The sequence below is a fragment of the Schistocerca cancellata genome, chromosome 7, assembly GCF_023864275.1.
Source record: "Schistocerca cancellata isolate TAMUIC-IGC-003103 chromosome 7, iqSchCanc2.1, whole genome shotgun sequence".
In the NCBI taxonomy this organism is placed as follows: domain Eukaryota; kingdom Metazoa; phylum Arthropoda; class Insecta; order Orthoptera; family Acrididae; genus Schistocerca; species Schistocerca cancellata.
Genome location: NC_064632.1, coordinates 609,956,629 through 609,974,091, shown reverse-complemented (window position 1 = coordinate 609,974,091; position 17,463 = coordinate 609,956,629). Strand labels below are relative to the sequence as shown.

The 17,463-nt window shown below is 51.2% G+C and overlaps 1 protein-coding gene across 1 annotated transcript in view; it reads left to right on the top strand.

The window, feature by feature from the left end:
* Window positions 1–14,581, top strand: part of LOC126092942 (cadherin-related tumor suppressor-like) — a 103,303-nt gene extending 88,722 nt beyond the window's left edge. Inside the window, exons 7-10 of the mRNA XM_049908672.1 lie at window positions 52–949; window positions 4,473–5,710; window positions 5,765–6,038; window positions 14,414–14,581. Of these exons, the coding sequence (XP_049764629.1) occupies window positions 52–949; window positions 4,473–5,710; window positions 5,765–6,038; window positions 14,414–14,581 (2,578 nt within the window). The remainder of the gene's footprint in view (window positions 1–51; window positions 950–4,472; window positions 5,711–5,764; window positions 6,039–14,413) is intronic.
* The last annotated feature ends 2,882 nt before the right edge of the window (window positions 14,582–17,463 follow it).

Below are 17,463 nucleotides of genomic sequence, written 5' to 3'. Positions count from 1 at the left end.
GTGCCGCGCGCGCGACCGCGACGCCGCCGCCAACGGCCGGCTCGCCTACAGCCTGGCGCGCGACCCGGACGGCCAGTTCGGCGTGGGCGCCGCCAGCGGCGTCGTCTACCTGCGGCGGCCGGTGCGCGCGCCGCCCGGCACCGCGCTCTCCGTCGAGGTGGCCGCCACCGACGGCGGGCAGCCGCCGCGCACCGCGCGCCACGCCCTCTCCGTGCTCGTCGTCGACGTCAACGACCACACGCCCGTCTTCGACCACACGTCGTACGAGACGTCGCTGCTCGAGTCGACGCCCGTCAACGAGCGCTTCTTCGCGCTGGCCGCGTCCGACGCCGACCTGGGCGCCAACGGGCAGGTGCGCTACGCCATCAGCGAGGGCGACGCGGCCGGCCGCTTCGGCGTCTTCCCCGACGGCTGGCTGTACGTGCGCAGCGCGCTCGACCGCGAGCAGCGCGACTACTACTCGCTGCTGGTGACCGCGTCCGACGGCGGCGACCCGCCGCGCTCGTCGCAGGTGCCCGTCACCGTGCACGTCGTCGACGAGAACGACAACGCGCCGCAGTTCGCCAACGCCACGTTCGAGTTCCGCGTGCGCGAGAACGAGCCGCCCGACTCGTTCGTGGGCAAGCTGTCGGCGTCGGACCGCGACGTGGGCCGCAACGCCGAGCTGACGTTCGCGCTGTCGGGCGGCGCCGAGCAGCGCGACTTCACCGTCGACCCCAAGAACGGCTTCGTCAAGACGCTGCACGTGTTCGACCGCGAGCAGCTGGTGCGCGACACGGGCCAGAGCTACGTGGTGCTCGAGGCCACCGTCACCGACAACGGCGCGCCGCCGCTCGGCGACCGCGTCAAGGTGTACGTGCACGTCGCCGACGAGAACGACAACGCGCCGCGCTTCCTGCGCACGCCCTACCGCGTGCAGGTGTCCGAGGCGGCCGGCGTCGGCACCCAGGTGCGTGCTGCTCGCGCACCCGCTCCTGCTTTAGGCACATCTGCCCTCTAGCGGGTTGTGCTACTTCGGGGTCATTCCAAATGGTGGACCCGTTTTCAAAACTCGGTATTTGTTCGAGTACAAATCCAAATAGCACGAGCTTTATACGAGTGAAAATATCAAGTTTCAAAGTTTTTTTCGTAACGTTCGATATCAATTTAATAAATTTAATAATTTGTAATTAAATTGTTTTAATAATTACTTAATAATTATAAATGTGATAAATGTTCAGTGTGGCCACTGTCGGCTGTATGGCAAACATCTACACGGTACCCAAACTCGTCCCACACACACGAAAGCATACCTGCTGTTGCCGGCCGGGGTGGCGGAGCGGTTCTAGGCGCTGCAGTCTGGAACCGCGCGACCGCTACGGTCACAGTTCGAGTTCTGCCTCGGGCACGGATGTCTCTCGTGTCCTTAGGTTAGTCGGGTTTAAGAACTCCTATGATCTAGGCGACTGGTCACCTCAGAAGTTAAGTCCCAAAGTGCTCAGAGCCATTTGAACCATTTCAACCGTATCTGCTGTTACTGAGTACACGGCAGCAGTGATCCGGTTCCGCAGATCGTTCAGAGTGGTTGGCAGACGCGGAACGTAAACAGCTCCTCCCTCCACGTAACCCCGTGAGGAGCAGTCGCGTGTGCTGTGAGCTGTGAGGAGGCCTCGGTGGCCGGCAGTGCACAGCCGGGTCCTCGAGTCCCCTGTGCCCTGTGACCGACCCAGCGCTCAGGAAGCGAGTCATTCAGAGAGCCTCGTACGACACGCTGCCAATGGGGCGGAGCTCCGTCATCTTGGAAAATAAAGTCTGGGGAATCTTTCTTAACTTGACGGAACAGGCATTGTTCCAACATGTCCAGGTACGTCATTCTCGTTACAGTTCTTTCCGCTAAGAAAAATGGTCCAAAAATCTTTGTACGGGATACGGCACAGAACATGTTGATCTTTGGTGAATCTCTTTCGTATTGCAATGGCGAATATGGGTGTTGCGAATCCCATATGTGAACATTGTGTCTGTTGACTTTTCCACTAAGATGGAACGTCGCTTCACGGCTAAGAATTATATGCTGCAGAAATGCGTCATCCTCGATCTTTGCTAGCACATAACCGCAAAATGCGAGACGCTTCTCTCTGTCATTGCGGTTGAGAGCCCGCACAAGTTGTAATCGGTAGGGCTCGTACAACAAACGCCGCCTCAGAACTTTCCGTGCAGTTGGTTGGTAGACTTACTGGGACTGTGCACAAAACTTTCTCGGACCAGTCGGACATCATCCTCCGACACATGCGGTCGGCCTGTGCTTTTTCCTTTACACACACTCCGTCTGTTTAAATTGCTCAAACCAACTTCTAATGCTTTTGCGAGTTGGTGATCGAATATCGAATTTGGTTCGAAATGCCCCCTGCATTGTAATTTCCGACTCACTTTTCGCGAACTCAAAAATGCAGAAGACCCTGTCCTCCACAGTCGCCATCTCACCCACAACTGACAACGAAACGGAATGACGGCCCTGTTGCCGCTTCTGAAACCTTCACCGCCCGCCCGCCCCCGCCCGGCAAACTCTTTGAAACTTCCTCTTGTCATTGGTATAAAACTTGTTCATTCTGTATTTGTACTTGAATACACACGAATTTTTGAAAATTGTTCCATCATTTACAATAACCCTGTATATTACGACTCATTATCGTTATTATTCAACCGTAAGTTATTCATAGCAAAACAAAGAGTTTAACATATCAACATAATGAGTACGTCTAAATGCCGGTCTTTATTCCGAAGGCTGGTTCGATGCAGTTCTCGACGTCAGTCTATGCAATGATGATGATGTTTGGTTTGTGGGGCGCTCAACTGCGTGGTTATCAGCGCCCGTACAATTTCCCAATCTTTGCTCAGTCCAATTTCGCCACTTTCCTGGATGATGATGAAATGATGAGGACAACACAAACACCCAGTCATCTCGAGGCAGGTGAAAATCCCTGACCCCGCCGGGAATCGAACCCGGGACCCCGGGCTCGGGAGCGAGAACGCTACCGCGAGACCACGAGCGGCGGACAGTCTATGCAATGCCAGCCTGTTCGTTTGATCCCCATTACTGTCTCCGAGCCTGGGTCTCCCTCTACGGCTTTTACCCCCATACTTTTGACTGTTACTCGACAGACGATGCCTTGATGCCTTAGCGTAGGTCCCGTCAACTTTTAGTCAAGTTCTGTCATAAAATTCGATTCGCTACCACAGTGATTATTCAGTTCACCCAGCTCATCTTAAGTGTTGTTCTCTAACACCAGTTTTAAAAATCAGCTATACTCTCTTTGTCTACACTGTTTACATTTCATTTCCATAGAAAGCTGCACTGTAGACAATACCTTGAAGAGTAACTTGTTCAAACAAACCGAGATGCGTAGCGCAGCGTTTACCATTCGCGCGAACGACGGTTCAATCCCGTCTCCGGCCATCCTGATTTACGTTTTCCTCGATTTGCCTAACTCGCTTGAGGCAGATGGCAGGATGGTTCCTTTGAAAGGGCGCGTCGGCTTTCCTTCCCCTCACTTCCCTAATCCGAGCTTGTGCTCCGTCTCTAATGACACAGTTGTGGACGGGACGTTAACCACTAATCTCGTTCTCCTCCCAAGTACCAAAGCTCATCTGCCAATATCGGTGTGTTCTCTCACTATCACCACATTTAATTCGACAACGTTCCATTACCCTTGTTTTACGTATGTTTATTCTACATCCGCTTTTCAAGACACTATCGACTACATTCACCTGCTCTTCCAAGTCCTTTGCTGTCCTAACAAAACGGCAATTTCTTTCAAAAACCTCATATTTTTACACTTCTCTCAGAAATTTAATTTCCTTTCCAAATTTGTCCTTGTTATCCTTCACCGTTTGCTCAGTGTGCAGACTGAATAACATTGGTGTGAGGCGACAACCCTGTCTCACTAGCTTCTCAACTAATGCTTTCCTTTCACGTCTGTCGAAACTTGTCGCTATAAAGTGGTTTCTGTTTGACTTGCAGATACCTTTCTGCCCCCTGTATTTTTTCCACGTTGCCTGTAAAATTTCCATTCGATTCGAGGCAAAACGAAATCAAATCCACCTCGTGTTTATCTCGTAGCAAGCGGCAAAATGGTCAACGTCTGTTCACCAGGGGTGAGGCCGAAATTTGCATTCTGGAACTCTCGAGTTCACTGGACGAGGCCAATCGACCCCACCTGATTCCAGGCACAATCATTTTTATAATCACAATATTATTCCAGGTGGTCAATCCACTGCCAGTATTACATGCATAACGGATCTTTGGGATTGTGGTGTGGCCAGGTCAAAATGCAGAGGGAGATGGAGTCCGCTAGCTAACTCGAAAAGTAAACAAATAGATTTTTCGCAACCCAGTAAACTCCGTAAGAGGAAGTCCCCGTAGCCGGCTGGCCCCGTGGAGTGGGCGGAGGAGCCCAGCCCGGAGTGAGTGTGTGTAGCCGCTCGTGTCGTCGCAGGTGTTCCGCGCGTTCACGGCGGACGCGGACGAGGGCGCCAACGGGCAGGTGTGGTACGCGCTGGTCGGCGGCAACGAGGAGGGCCGGTTCGCGGTGGACGCGGCCACCGGCGTGGTGACGGTGGCGGCGCCGCTGGACCGCGAGCGCGCGCCCGCCTACCGGCTGCTGGTGGAGGCGCGCGACGCCGCCCCCGACGCGGCGCGCCGCCTCAGCGCCACCGCCGAGCTGGCCGTCGACGTGCTCGACGAGAACGACAACGCGCCGCGCTTCACGGCGCCGCTGCTGCCGCGCGTCTCCGTCGCCGAGACGACGCCCGTCGGCACCGAGCTGGCGCGCTTCGCCGCCGCCGACGCCGACGCGGGCGTCAACGCCGAGGTGAGCTTCTCGCTGGCGGGCGGCAACCGGCGCGACGCGTTCGGCGTGGACGCGGCCACGGGCGCGCTCTACCTGCACCGGCCGCTCGACTACGAGGAGCTGGCGGCGTACGCGCTCAACGTGACGGCGGCCGACGGCGGCAACCCGCGGCTCGCCACCACGCTGCTCTTCCGCGTCGACGTCGAGGACAGCAACGACAACCCGCCCGCCTTCCCCAACACGGCCATCGTGCGCCAGATCCGCGAGGGCATCCCGCAGCGCACGCCCATCGTCACGGTGGCCGCCGAGGACCCCGACTCGGGCGCCAACGGCGAGGTGGAGTACCGAATCGGCGCGCAGCAGCCGCCGGGGCCGGCGCACTTCGGCATCGACCCGGCCACCGGCGTCATCCACACGCTGCTGCCGGTCGACCGCGAGGCCGTAGACACCTTCCGGCTGACCGTGGTCGCCACGGACCGCGCGCGGCCCCCGGCGGCGCGCCTCTCGGCCGAGAAGCTCGTCACCGTCATCGTCGAGGACGTCAACGACAACGCGCCGCAGTTCGTGTCGATGAACGCGGCCGTGCTGCCGGCGGCGGCGCGCCTGCCGCCCGGCGACGACGTGCTGGTGGCGGTGGTGCGCGCACGGGACCTCGACTCGGGCACCAACGGGCTCGTCACGTACGACCTGGTGAGCGCCGAGCCGGCCGCCGGCGGCGACCACTTCCGGCTGGACCGCAACTCGGGCGCGCTGACGGTGCGCCGCGGCGCCGCGCTGCCCGAGCCGCGCTACCACCTGGCCGTGAAGGCGAGCGACGAGGCGGTGCAGGCGGAGCGCAAGTCCAGCGACGCCTACCTCACCGTGCTGTCCGCGCCGCCGGCGGCGCCGGGCGCGGGCGCGCCGCGCTTCGAGCCGGCGGCGGCCGACGCGGGCGGCAGCGTGTACGAGAACGAGCCGGCGGGCACGAGCGTGCTGCGCGTGCGCGCCGCCGTGCCGGGCGCGCCCGCCGCCGCCCTCGAGTACTACGTCACCAACGTGACGTGGGCGGGCGGCGCGCGCCGCCAGGCCGACCGCCTCTTCGACGTGGACGCGCGCCTCGGCGTGCTGAGCACGGCCGCGCCGCTGGACCGCGAGGCCGGCCCGCCCCACTACCTCGTCACCGTCGCCGCCGTCGTCGTCGCCGGCGCGCCGCCCGCCCTCGCCACCGCCACGGTGAGTGCCGCCGCCTCCGGCTCCAGCTCCAGCTCCAGCTGCTCGCGTCCTACTCGAGGACTCGCCTCTCCGCCGTCTCTCTCTCTCTCTCTCTCTCTCCCCCTTTCGTCTCAGTGCGCACCGTGCGGCAACCAAGTCTCCCGCATGCGCCCTCACTTATTAACCTAATGAGCCTGTATTCACAGTCCCTCGCCTCCAGTGATAACATTTAGCCCCCTGCGCAAACAGACAACTGTTACATAAGTTTAACGTGTGTATCTGTCTGTGGCGTCGTAGGTCCTAAACAGAGGGTCCTATTTTAGTGCAGCTTTTATTTTATTTTATTTTATTTATCTTTTTTGGGGTGGGGCACGAAGCTTGTCGAATCGGATGTTTCTTTGCCACGTTCCGCAAATTTCTATTCGGCCGTTTAAATCTCTTCAGCTACAGTAAGTAAGAAAGTTTTCCCCCCACCGCGCTCTCTCGATTTACGCCGGATTGTAGAGCTAAAATATATCTCAATAAAAGCCGGCGAGAACGAATCTTTATGGTTGACCGACAATGATGACTTCTGCCTTGTCTAGTCGCCCGTTTCAGCACCTGCAAAGCAGAAAAAGCTCTCGCAGACTTTTTTGTACGTCTTTTTTCAGGTTTACCATTCAGTACTAAATCAAATGATTGTGCGCTAACAGTTTAAGCAGCCTATTGCCGCAGCGGCAGCCCACTTTCTTCCGACTCGGTTTAGAATCGTCGCCACTGCTTATTGCTTACGACACCTCAGTTAACTAGATATAAGTGCTAAAACATAGTCAATGAATAGAGGGTGACACAGAATAACATGAATGTTCAAAATGAGTAGTGGCAGCCAGCGCCAGGTGGCACCACTGCGGGTTCGTGACAGTTAGCGAGTAAACAGTCCGACATTTCAGTAATCGCGGATCAGTGGAACGGACAACAGCGTGCGTTACCCACAATTATTATTATTTTTTTTTGGTGAAAACATCGATAGTTTCGTAGCGGCGCAGAGGGAGTTTCGACGTCTTAATGCCATTCCGTCAAAACACGCCATAAAATGTTGGATTAATGACTTTGAAGAGACTGGATCTGCCCTCAAGAAGAACCCAGCAGGACGACCAAGAAGTGTGCGTTCTCCAGAGAACGTTCGTCCTGTGCGGCAGTCTGTCTTACGGAGCCCACGGCGTTCATTTGGTAAGGAAGCAGCAGTGGTTGGAATGTCCCAGGGCAGTGTGTTCGCAGCAGTCTCCATTTTGATTTAAAATATCGTCCGAACAGACTGCAGGTGGTGCAACAATTGAAGGACAAAAATTACCGGTTACGATTGCGATTCTGTCAACAAATGATAACAAACATATTGCGATGAATTTCTAAACAAGTCGTGGGTGTCAGATGATGCACATTTTCATCTCACTGATGTGAATAAACAAAACTACTGTTACAGGCCGAACACAGGTCCTAACCACGTTGCTGAGCGCCTTTTACACGCTACTAAAGTGACAGTATAGGGTGGTGTTTCATCACATGGGATTATCAGACCTTACCTTTTCGCAAATGAACAGGAAAACTGTCAATGCCGATCGTTAAGTAGAAATGTTGCGAACTTTCGGTACACCTGCACTGAACAACTTTCTAAACATGCAACAAGCCTGGTTTCAACAGGACGGAGCGACATCACACACTGCGCGGCAAGCAATGGCATATGTGCGAGAATTGTCAGGCAACCGGATGATCTCACTATTCGTAACGTTCCCTGACCCCCTAGATCGCCAAATTTATCCCTTTGTGATTTCTTCTTGTGGGCCACCTCAAGAGCAAAGTCTACACGACTTGACCAAAACCCCCTGGATGAGTTGAAACAGGGAATTCGGGATGCAGCTCGCTGTAACCCAGCCGAGATGCCGTGGCGGTCGACCAGGAACCTCGACAGCAGACTTCACGAACGTATTCGTACAGGAGGACGCCATCTGTAGGATGTAATTTTCAAAAAACGATAAATGCCATCATTGTTTCGTAAATGGCAAAGTTGTAAAGTTTCAATTACTACGAATGCAATTTCTGTCCTTCGTCACTTCTAGTTTCCTTTTTACTGTGCCACCCTGTAAATGTGTGAATATTAAAAAAAAAAAAAAATCCCAAGTCGCGTAAGTAAACAAAATGTCAAAGAAAGAAAAAAGTCGGAATAATAATTTGAGGTCGAAACTCAAAACTGCACGCACGCTATTGCAATCCTAAAATCTTGCAGCTGTAATAAAATTTATCAAAATACATCTACTGTCAGAATACGCATATTTCGGCGAGACAAGATCTCGCATCGCAATTCCGAGTTTCGTCCCGAAAACCATTTATATGAGGGTGCGGATAGATTGTCGATAGTACTGTGTCCACTAGTAAAATATGAAGTTTAAAAAGCACGATATAAAACTTGAAACTTCTTCCACTTGTAAGTTTAATATGAGCAGTAATATGTTGTTCCTGTCGAGGGCTGCTAAGAAAATAAGATAAAAACAGAATACATGTAACACTGATAAAGCATGAAATTTATATTCAAGTAAGCTATTTAGGAAAGGTATGTGAATATCAAAACAACAATTTGAAATTGTTGAGTGTGTCTTAATTTACACCGAAAAATTTGCAATACAGACACGACCGCGAAGGGAGAGCGGCGCGAGTCGCGGGCCGCCGCCTCTGCCTTTGCCCGGCCACGCACGCCGCGTGCCCCGGCGCGTAATCAGAGCAACACCAGCCATTTTGAAATGTGGATGTGGAACGCGCGGGATTGCAAGAGCTGTCGCCAAACAGAAGAGCAATATACGCACCCATAATGAAAGAATGCTGTTCCACAAACGATACTTGCTGCCTTTTTTTTTTTTAAATTTACTTAGCGGTTCCCCGACGCGACGAAACTTCGATCAAAATGTTACTAATTACATTCAACTTAAAGCGGCAATACTTTTTTTTACTTTTTAGAGGTTTTTATGTGTTGGTTTCTCTCTAATTTTTAGGTTAAGTTTTATTTTTTAGACTTTCATGCAAAATCTGCATTTGTTGTGAGTGTTGTCTGCTCTCAAAGTCGGTTTATGGCCGAGCACCCTTCTTCTAAAATGATGTAATCTGCAGAATGATTCAGGCAAGTCAGAATTCGCTCTTATCGCCGTCACTTATAAAAGACACTAAGATTGTGCTCCACTTTGTAGTGAGCACGTATACTCCCAGCTCGGCCGCAGACGCCTGCAGACGTTCCACTGTGACCCCACTTACGGCAGCGGGTTTGCCCTTTCAGAGTCTCCGGCAGTACACCTTCTCTTCAGGATGGCCGCACAAAAAGAAATCTGGACATGTCATCGTTTTATTGCACCGTCCTGTAGGAACCAGTAATAACGTTCATTCACTTTAAGCGTGGCAATAAACTGATTTACGGTGTCTGCATAAACGAGTGAAGTAAGTTTTGTGAAAAATATTGGTCCAACAACTCCCTGCTTAGATATGGCACACCACACTCCAATTTTTTGTGGATGAAGTTGGGTCTCAAGCAATATGTCAGGATTATTGGCAGCCCAGATGCAAGTGTTCTGGCTCTTAACATAACCGGTTAAAGTGGAATCGTGCTTTATCACTGTAAAACGTGTTGTTCAGCTTATTATTCGCATCCTAAAGGGTGAATCTGCGACACGTTTTTCTGAACCAAAACTATGCAGTTCTTGAACTACTCCGAGTCGGTATGGCCGGAACCTCAGACGTTTAGTGCCTCTGTGACAGGTCGAATAAGATGTTCCAAGCTGCTCGAAGAATCAACGAAGTGATTCGCCGTAATGTTTCACCACAGGCTGTAGAACGCGCTCCGTAAATTCCGGTGTCAACGCTTCAGCCTTCCAGGCCTTTCACTAACACTTTCCGCTTCACTAAAACGTTTCCCGCGTCTTAAACTCTAGATTTCCCTGCAATAGAAACATCAGGAAACAACTCCACGCGCCGCTTGTAAGATTTTATCGCGTGAGCATTGTAGCGACACCAGTAGCCGCCATATAACCCCAGCAACACCAGCGCGCGCGCGTGTGTGTAGAGTGGGCGAATCGTGCGTTACCACATAACGTTCCCCAGTGTAGCGAAGTGAACAACAATCCAACAATCAAAAACACGGAGAAAAACCACACCAGTAGTAAATTATCTTGACAATGATGTATGGTAATTGGTGTGCACACTGCTAAAAACTGAACGGCTCAGAAAGATGCAAATGTCGTAACGTATCGTCATTTACTTGCTCAGCAAAATAAATACGGGTACAAACAAATACATCAAAGACAGGACAAAGCGAATTTTTGTCAAATGTTTGAGTGAAGCGTAAATAAAGACTCACTTGAAATTAAACAAAGGATTTTTATCCGAATTTCTATAGCCAAACGAAGAGTCAAAAATCGACAGTTGGGGTGTCAAATTGACCAGAGTGACTTCTAGTTTTGCAAAGAAAGCTGTAATTGCAAGAAACTAATCGGGTAATTAACAAAAACTTAATTACTGACGACTTGACGGAAAAACAGGTATTTTTGTCGGTGCAAATGAGGGGTCAAAAAATCACATCACAGCACAAATTGGAAGTCTCCGCTTTATCTTGTTCTATGTGCTGTTAATAGTAATAGAACGCCGATAGACATTTAGGATGTTATATTCATGCTTTCTGAACAAATCTTGACGATAAAAAAAAATTGGAAAGAAACTATCAAATATATGAATGTGCGGTGTAGAACAGACACTGTCAACTGTTTTGTGAAATGATTTGTGTAAAAATAAGAAATACAAGAGGTAGAAAAAAACATTTGATGTGCCTTTGAATGATGTTCGAAATCATGTACAGTGAATGAGGTGCTGACCGGGATTTAACGTTGAATTTTTACAATTTTAAAGAGTACTACAGGGTACTTGGGTGGTATAACTTCACTCGGCGGTCTGCTTCAGTCGCTAGCGCATGAGCGTCTCAGCTGCTCTACATTGTTTAGAGCTCCGTGCAGAGGCACCTTCAATGTTTTTCTGATGTGTTTCATTTTCTATTTGTAGGAAATCGTTTCACCAAACTTCTGGTTGTTTCTTTAAGTTTATTTCTGGTTTATCCTTTGTATCTTGTTTGGTTCGTTAGTGCCACATAACATCCAAAAGAACTTTCTTCCTTCGAGAGACCAGACTTTTTCATTATCGAAGCATTTTTCATTCGAGACTTATCAGTTCATTTTCCTACCTATCCACAGAGAAGGCTCTTTCTTTGACTAGGTTCTGAAAAATCAAAATAATATTTCGCTTTCGCGTATTTAGTCTCTGTCGCGGGATAATACTTGTAGGATAAATATCAGACGCTGATGCGTATTTCGCACTTTCACGAACGGAAATTAAATGCTAACAAAGAGACACAAAGTGCTTCACTACTTTTGTAACCTGAGTGACTGCGGCGATGCCGGCGGACGATGCTTCCTGCGTACGGCATACTCGTGATCCTAGAACTCTGTTCTCGACACAGCTGGCTGATCCTTCACTTGCCCCATCCAATCGCGCCGTGGCTGCCAGCTGACATACGCGTAGACACGCGAGACGCAACATTACGAGCTATCCATTGGACCAGAAAGTCACCGCTGTTAAACCGGATTCACGAAACACGTTTCAACGGACAGCGGCTAGCTGTTGGCACTAGTTCAGTGGATCGCAAACAAGGGACCTGCCGGCCGCCACACCACTGACTTTAATTTTCAGTGACACCCCTGTGAGGAAAAAAAGGTACAGGAGAGATGTGCTGTTCCTAAAAAACCGCCGACACAGGTTGCACAGTGTTGTGAAATCGTGAAAGTGTGGACCGGCTGAGGGCGCCCGTAGACGCTTTGCATTGACAGCAGTGCTGTTGTGATGATAAGTGGTGGGTGTTGGTGAGGAAGTGCGCCAGTAACTTGTAAATACGGTGGCGCACGTCCGCGTCCGGTGACGCCTGTGAGCTGAGGACGAGACGGCGGCCTGTTCGGGTGGAGTTTTCTAACGAATGTTTTTCTGTTATTTAGCCACGGGTCAATCTGATAAGCATGCATTACTTCTAATTACATTTAAAAATGTCTCGCTTCGTTGCATTCCTACAGAAGTAGAGTTTTAGGGTTCATCTTGTAGGGGAAGTGAGATTTTGCTGCCAGAGTAACATATACCCATCGTTTCTTAATTCCATTTCAACGCATTACGTACAGTGCCTACATTTTACATCTGTTCTCCCTAAGACGACTAGTCGATGATTACTGCAATACAGCGAGTGCCACTACTGCTAGCTAAATAAAAGATTCTAACTAGTGAAGGCACTAACTACCGATAGGAATAGTTAGCAAATGATAGATTTTGATAGAGAAGAGACAATGTATTTACCTTAATAATGTTCAAAAGTCATCATAAATATCAATTCATGACAAACATCTCTACAAATTTCCTTTCCTGGCGGACACACGTCCAGATCGTCCACTAATAGCAACCTCTCGAAACTCCGCCATCTGTCTCTCTCCCCACATCCACCAGTGCTGGCGGCTCACCTCCAACTGCACAACTCTACGCGCTGTTCACATCCAGCTGCCCAACACTACCATAGCGAATATTCCAACAATGCCAACCAGCCACAGACTGCACAGCCGGCCGCGGTGGTCTAGCGGTTCTGGCGCTGCAGTCCGGAACCGCGGGACTGCTACGGTCGCAGGTTCGAATCCTGCCTCGGGCATGGCTGTGTGTGGTGTCCTTAGGTTAGTTAGGTTTAAGTAGTTCTAAGTTCTAGGGGACTTATGACCTAAGATGTTGAGTCCCATAGTGCTCAGAGCCATTTGAACCACAGACTGCACACAGCAGTCAGTGATTTTCATACAGAGTGCTACGTAGCGATACCAACATAAAAACCTAAACAGCCTACTTACAGTTGTAGACAGTGCTTGCAGTAGTCCATAAATTGCTTCATTACAGGCTTCGAAACAGATAAATGAATTAAGTGACGGCACGACACAGTACATGAGGGCCACTATAGCTATTATTACTATTCTGCTAGTTCAGAAGTAAGGAGTGCAGCACTAAAACGATTTACGAACAGTAAGTACAGCCCACACGTTTTAACTCGGTTGATTTTAAATGGCGTTACAGTGTGCAGGTCAAGCAAGTAACACAAGAGACAAGTGTCTGCCTTCACCGTGGATAGGTAGCTTTCCTATCTGGGAAGGAGTGCCGGCCGTTGTGGCCGAGCGGTTCTAGGCACTTCAGTCTGGAACCGCGCTGCTGCGACGGTCGCAGGTTCGAATCCTGCCTCGGGCATGGATGTGTGTGATGTCCTTAGGTTAGTTAGGTTTAAGTAGTTCTAAGTTCTAGGGGACTGATGACCTCAGATGTTAAGTCCCACAGTGCTCAGAGCCATTTGAACCATTTTGACCTCGTCTGTTGACTAACAGAGACCACCGACAGTTGAAGAAGGTTGTAATGTGTAATAGGCAGACATCTATCCAGATCATCACACAGGAATTCCAAAGTGCATCAGGATCCACTGCAAGTAGTATTACAGTTAGGCGGGAGGTGAGAAAACTTGGATTTCATGGCCGAGCGACTGCTCATAAGGCACATATGTCGTCGGTAAATGCCAAACGACACCTCGCTTGATGTAAGGAGTGTAAAGATTAGACGATCGAACAGTGGAAAAACGTTGTGTGAAGTGACGAATGACGTTAGGGTGCGGGCATGGCGAATGCCCGGTGAACGTCGTCTGCCATCGTGTGGTACTGCCGGCAGTAAAATTCGGAGGCGGTGGTGTTAGGGTGTGGTCGTGTTTTTCACGGAGGGGGCTTGCACCCGTTATTGTTTCCGTGGCATTATCACAGCACAGACCTACAATGACGTTTTAAGCACCTAATTCTTCCAACCGTGGAAGAGCGATTCGGGTATGGCGATTGCATCTTTGAACACGATAGAGCACCTGTTCATAACGCACGGCCTGTGGCGGAGTGGTTAACGACAATAGCATCCCTGTAATGGACTGTCCTGCACAGAGTCCTGAGTTGAATCCTATAAAACACCTCTGGGACGTTTTGGAACGCCGACTTCGTGCCAGGCCTCACCGACCGACATAGATACCTCTCCTCAGGGCAGCACTTCGTGAAGAATGGGCTGCCATTCCCCAAGAAACGTTCCAGCACCTGACTGAACGTATGCCTGAGAGAGTGGAGCTGTCATCAAGACTTCGGGTGGGCCAGCACCATACTGAATTCAAGCATTAGCGATCGAGGATGGCACGAACTTGTAAGTCATTTTCAGCCAGGTGTCCGGTTACTTTGATCACATAGTGTACATAAAAGAACGGCATTTTAGACGCTTGACCCATCTTGGAAAAATTTCTGCAGACGGCAATGTCGGCGGCACCTCGGCGTTTCAGTGATTTCCGTGTGTGCCTGTACCGGCCGTCGGCAGACGGTTCCCGTAAGCTCCGAACGCTCGCTGTGGATGCGTCTCGACGGTCAGCAGTGGCGGCGGCCGGCTCGCCCTGCGCCTGGCAGTGCTTTCGCTGCTGACGGTGTGTCTCCCTTCAGAGCAATGCTCGCCCTCGTGTTTTGCAAGGAATCCTCGAGCCCAGTTACGCCCACTGCCCGACGTGTTGTACGCGCGTTTACCAGACGACGCTGCAGCAGGCGTTTGAGAAGTTGAGTAAGGCGTCCTCAAACTGGCCGCCGCGGACATCGCAGGCAGACAGCGCGAGCGACAAGTGATACAGCGGCAGGGCGACCGCAGCAGAAGTAGAATGCCTGCGAGCCGGGAACAGGTTCTGCTCGGGCCGAAGAATATCTCCGTAACAAGCACGGCCGACGGCGCGTCATAACTGGCCCCTCGTAATGAACGCCATCAGTTATAAGCGAAGCGCCACTGCGGACGGCTTTGCTGCCGTTTCGCCGACGTGCAGGCGGGCCAAAATGAAATCGGCCCAGAAAATATTCGTAGGAATTGACCCTCACTAATCGACGGGGGAACTGCTGATCCCACGTAATGTCGGAAGCCGCGACTTGGATGCAGCGGTCGGTCCATTGTCACTTGTCGGCTGTGTGGGGCGGGCGGCCAGGTGAGTGGGGCTCGCGACGAGGCGGCGCACGTCGAGTGGGGTGTTGCGCGGAGCGCAGTTCGTGGGAAACCTCTGCGGCAGGAGGACAGAAGGAAGTTCGGTATTTAACGTCGTCCGCATCTTGTGGTCTGTTGGCTAGCGTTACTGCCTCTAGATCACGGTGTTCCGGCTTCGATTCCCGCCCGGATTGGGAAAAATCCGTAACCATCCGAAAAAGAGTTCGAACATCAAAATGTATTGCTCGAATGAGGCAAAGCCTAGAACAAAACCCGATGAAAACTTGACGCCGTTTATCTGTGCAAGTGGTAACTGAGAGATCGTCGTTTTGAAACATTGTGAAGAATGACCCGTATGTCTATCCTTATAAATTTACTGTTGTTCTCGAGTTAAAAGATCCAGATGAACTTTCGCACGCTCATTTCTGCGCGTGGTTTCTCAGTGACGTGGAATCGGGACGGTTCCTCAGTGACGTGGAATCAGGACGTTTGGATACTCCGTTTTTCGTTTGTACGAGGACTGGTTCAGCCTGTCTGGCCACGTCAGCTGACAGAACACTCTCCATTTTGCATCAGAAAATCCCCATCAGCACTCTTAAGAGCCGCTGTATAGTCTCAAGATTGGTATTTGACGTGCATTGTCTGGTTTCTCCACCGCAAGCATTCTTTTGCCAAAGTGTTATGCTAACTGGTTTGTCCAGGACTGTTTAAGCTGTGTTTCTGTTGTGTTGGCAGAAGAGCCAACACCGTGTTAGTAGTGGAGGCCGAAATGCACACGTTTTAACACACGCAGGCTGACGTGAGGAGGGAAGAACTATACTGACGTGACGTCTGGAACATGACAAGGAATGTGAATTCAGAAAGCGGACGTAATTAGTTCGATACTTAACTTTAATCCATTAATGATGAACGTCGCTCTTGACGGTACATGAGTCACAATATTATCTGTTCAGAATACATTAGTAATGGTAGTAACTGAATATGGCGCCTTGCTAGGTCGTTGCAAATTACGTTGCTGAAGGCTACGCTAAACTGTCGTCTCTGCAACTGAGAGCGTATGTAGACAGTGAACCATCGCTAGCCAAGTCGGCTGTACAACTGGGGCGAGTGCTAGGGAGTCTCTCTAGACTAGACCTGCCGTGTGGCGGCGCTCGGTCTGGAATCGCTGATAGTGACGACACGCGGGTCCGACGTATACTAACGGACCGCGGCCGATTTAAAGGCTACCACCTAGCAAGTGTGGTGTCTGGGGGTGACACCACAGTTTCGATCGTCTCGCACGGATGTACTGAGCAAGAGGGAGCCGCAGCGCAGCACAGCACAGCACACACCGCCGCCTCGCTCCACAGCACCGTCGCGACTGCGTGAGGCGTCGAGTGGGGGCGGTGAGCGGAGGCAGCGCGTGTGCTGCCCCTCACACAAATGACCCTCACACGTCTCTGCGTCTCGGGCAGAGCTGCAAGTTCCGTGAACGGAGCAGAGCGCTGCACCGCTCCGGCGCCCTCTGCGGCTGGCTGGCGATCACTCGCAGGGCAGGGCAGGGCAGGGCTGCTCAGTCCTGCGTCAGCCGGACCACTTGCATTTCGCCCACGCCGTATGTAACAGGCGCCTCACCGGTTGCTGACTAGCTGAGAACTCAGTAGGCCAACATTCTTACCTTTTTTTGAGTCGTCAGTCTCCTGACTGGTTTGATGCGGCCCGCCGCGAATTCCAAGTCCTCTCCGGTACGAACCTGTTAATTTAAGAGTAGCATTTGCAACGTAGGTCCTCCATTATTCGCTGGATGTATTCCATTCTTTGCCTTCCTCTGCAGTTCTTGCCCTCTGTACAGCTCCCTCTAGTACCGAGGAAGTCATTCCCTGATGTCTTAACACAAGTCCTATCATCGTTCCCTTCTCCTTATCAGTGTTTTCCACATGTTCCTTTCCTCTCCCACTCTGCCCAGAACCTCCTCATTCCTTATCAGTCCCCCTAAGTTCAGCACAACAATATTTCGATTCTCTTCTTTTCCGGTTTTCCATAGTTCATGTTTCACTACCATACAATGCTGTACACAACGTACATTCTCAGAAATTTCTTCACAAATTAAGGCCTATGTTTGGTACTAGTAGACTTCTCTTGGCCAGAAATGTCCCCTTTGCTAGTGCTAGTCTGCTTTTGATGTCTTCCTTGGTCCGCTCGTAATTCGTTATTTTGCTGCCTAGGCAGCAGATTTCCTTCATCTACTTCCTCACCAGCAATTCTCGCTCTACTCATTTGTGCTACTTCTCGTTACTTTTGCCTTTCTCCGATTTAATCTCAATCCATATCCTGTACTCATTAGATTGTTCATTCCGTTCAGCAG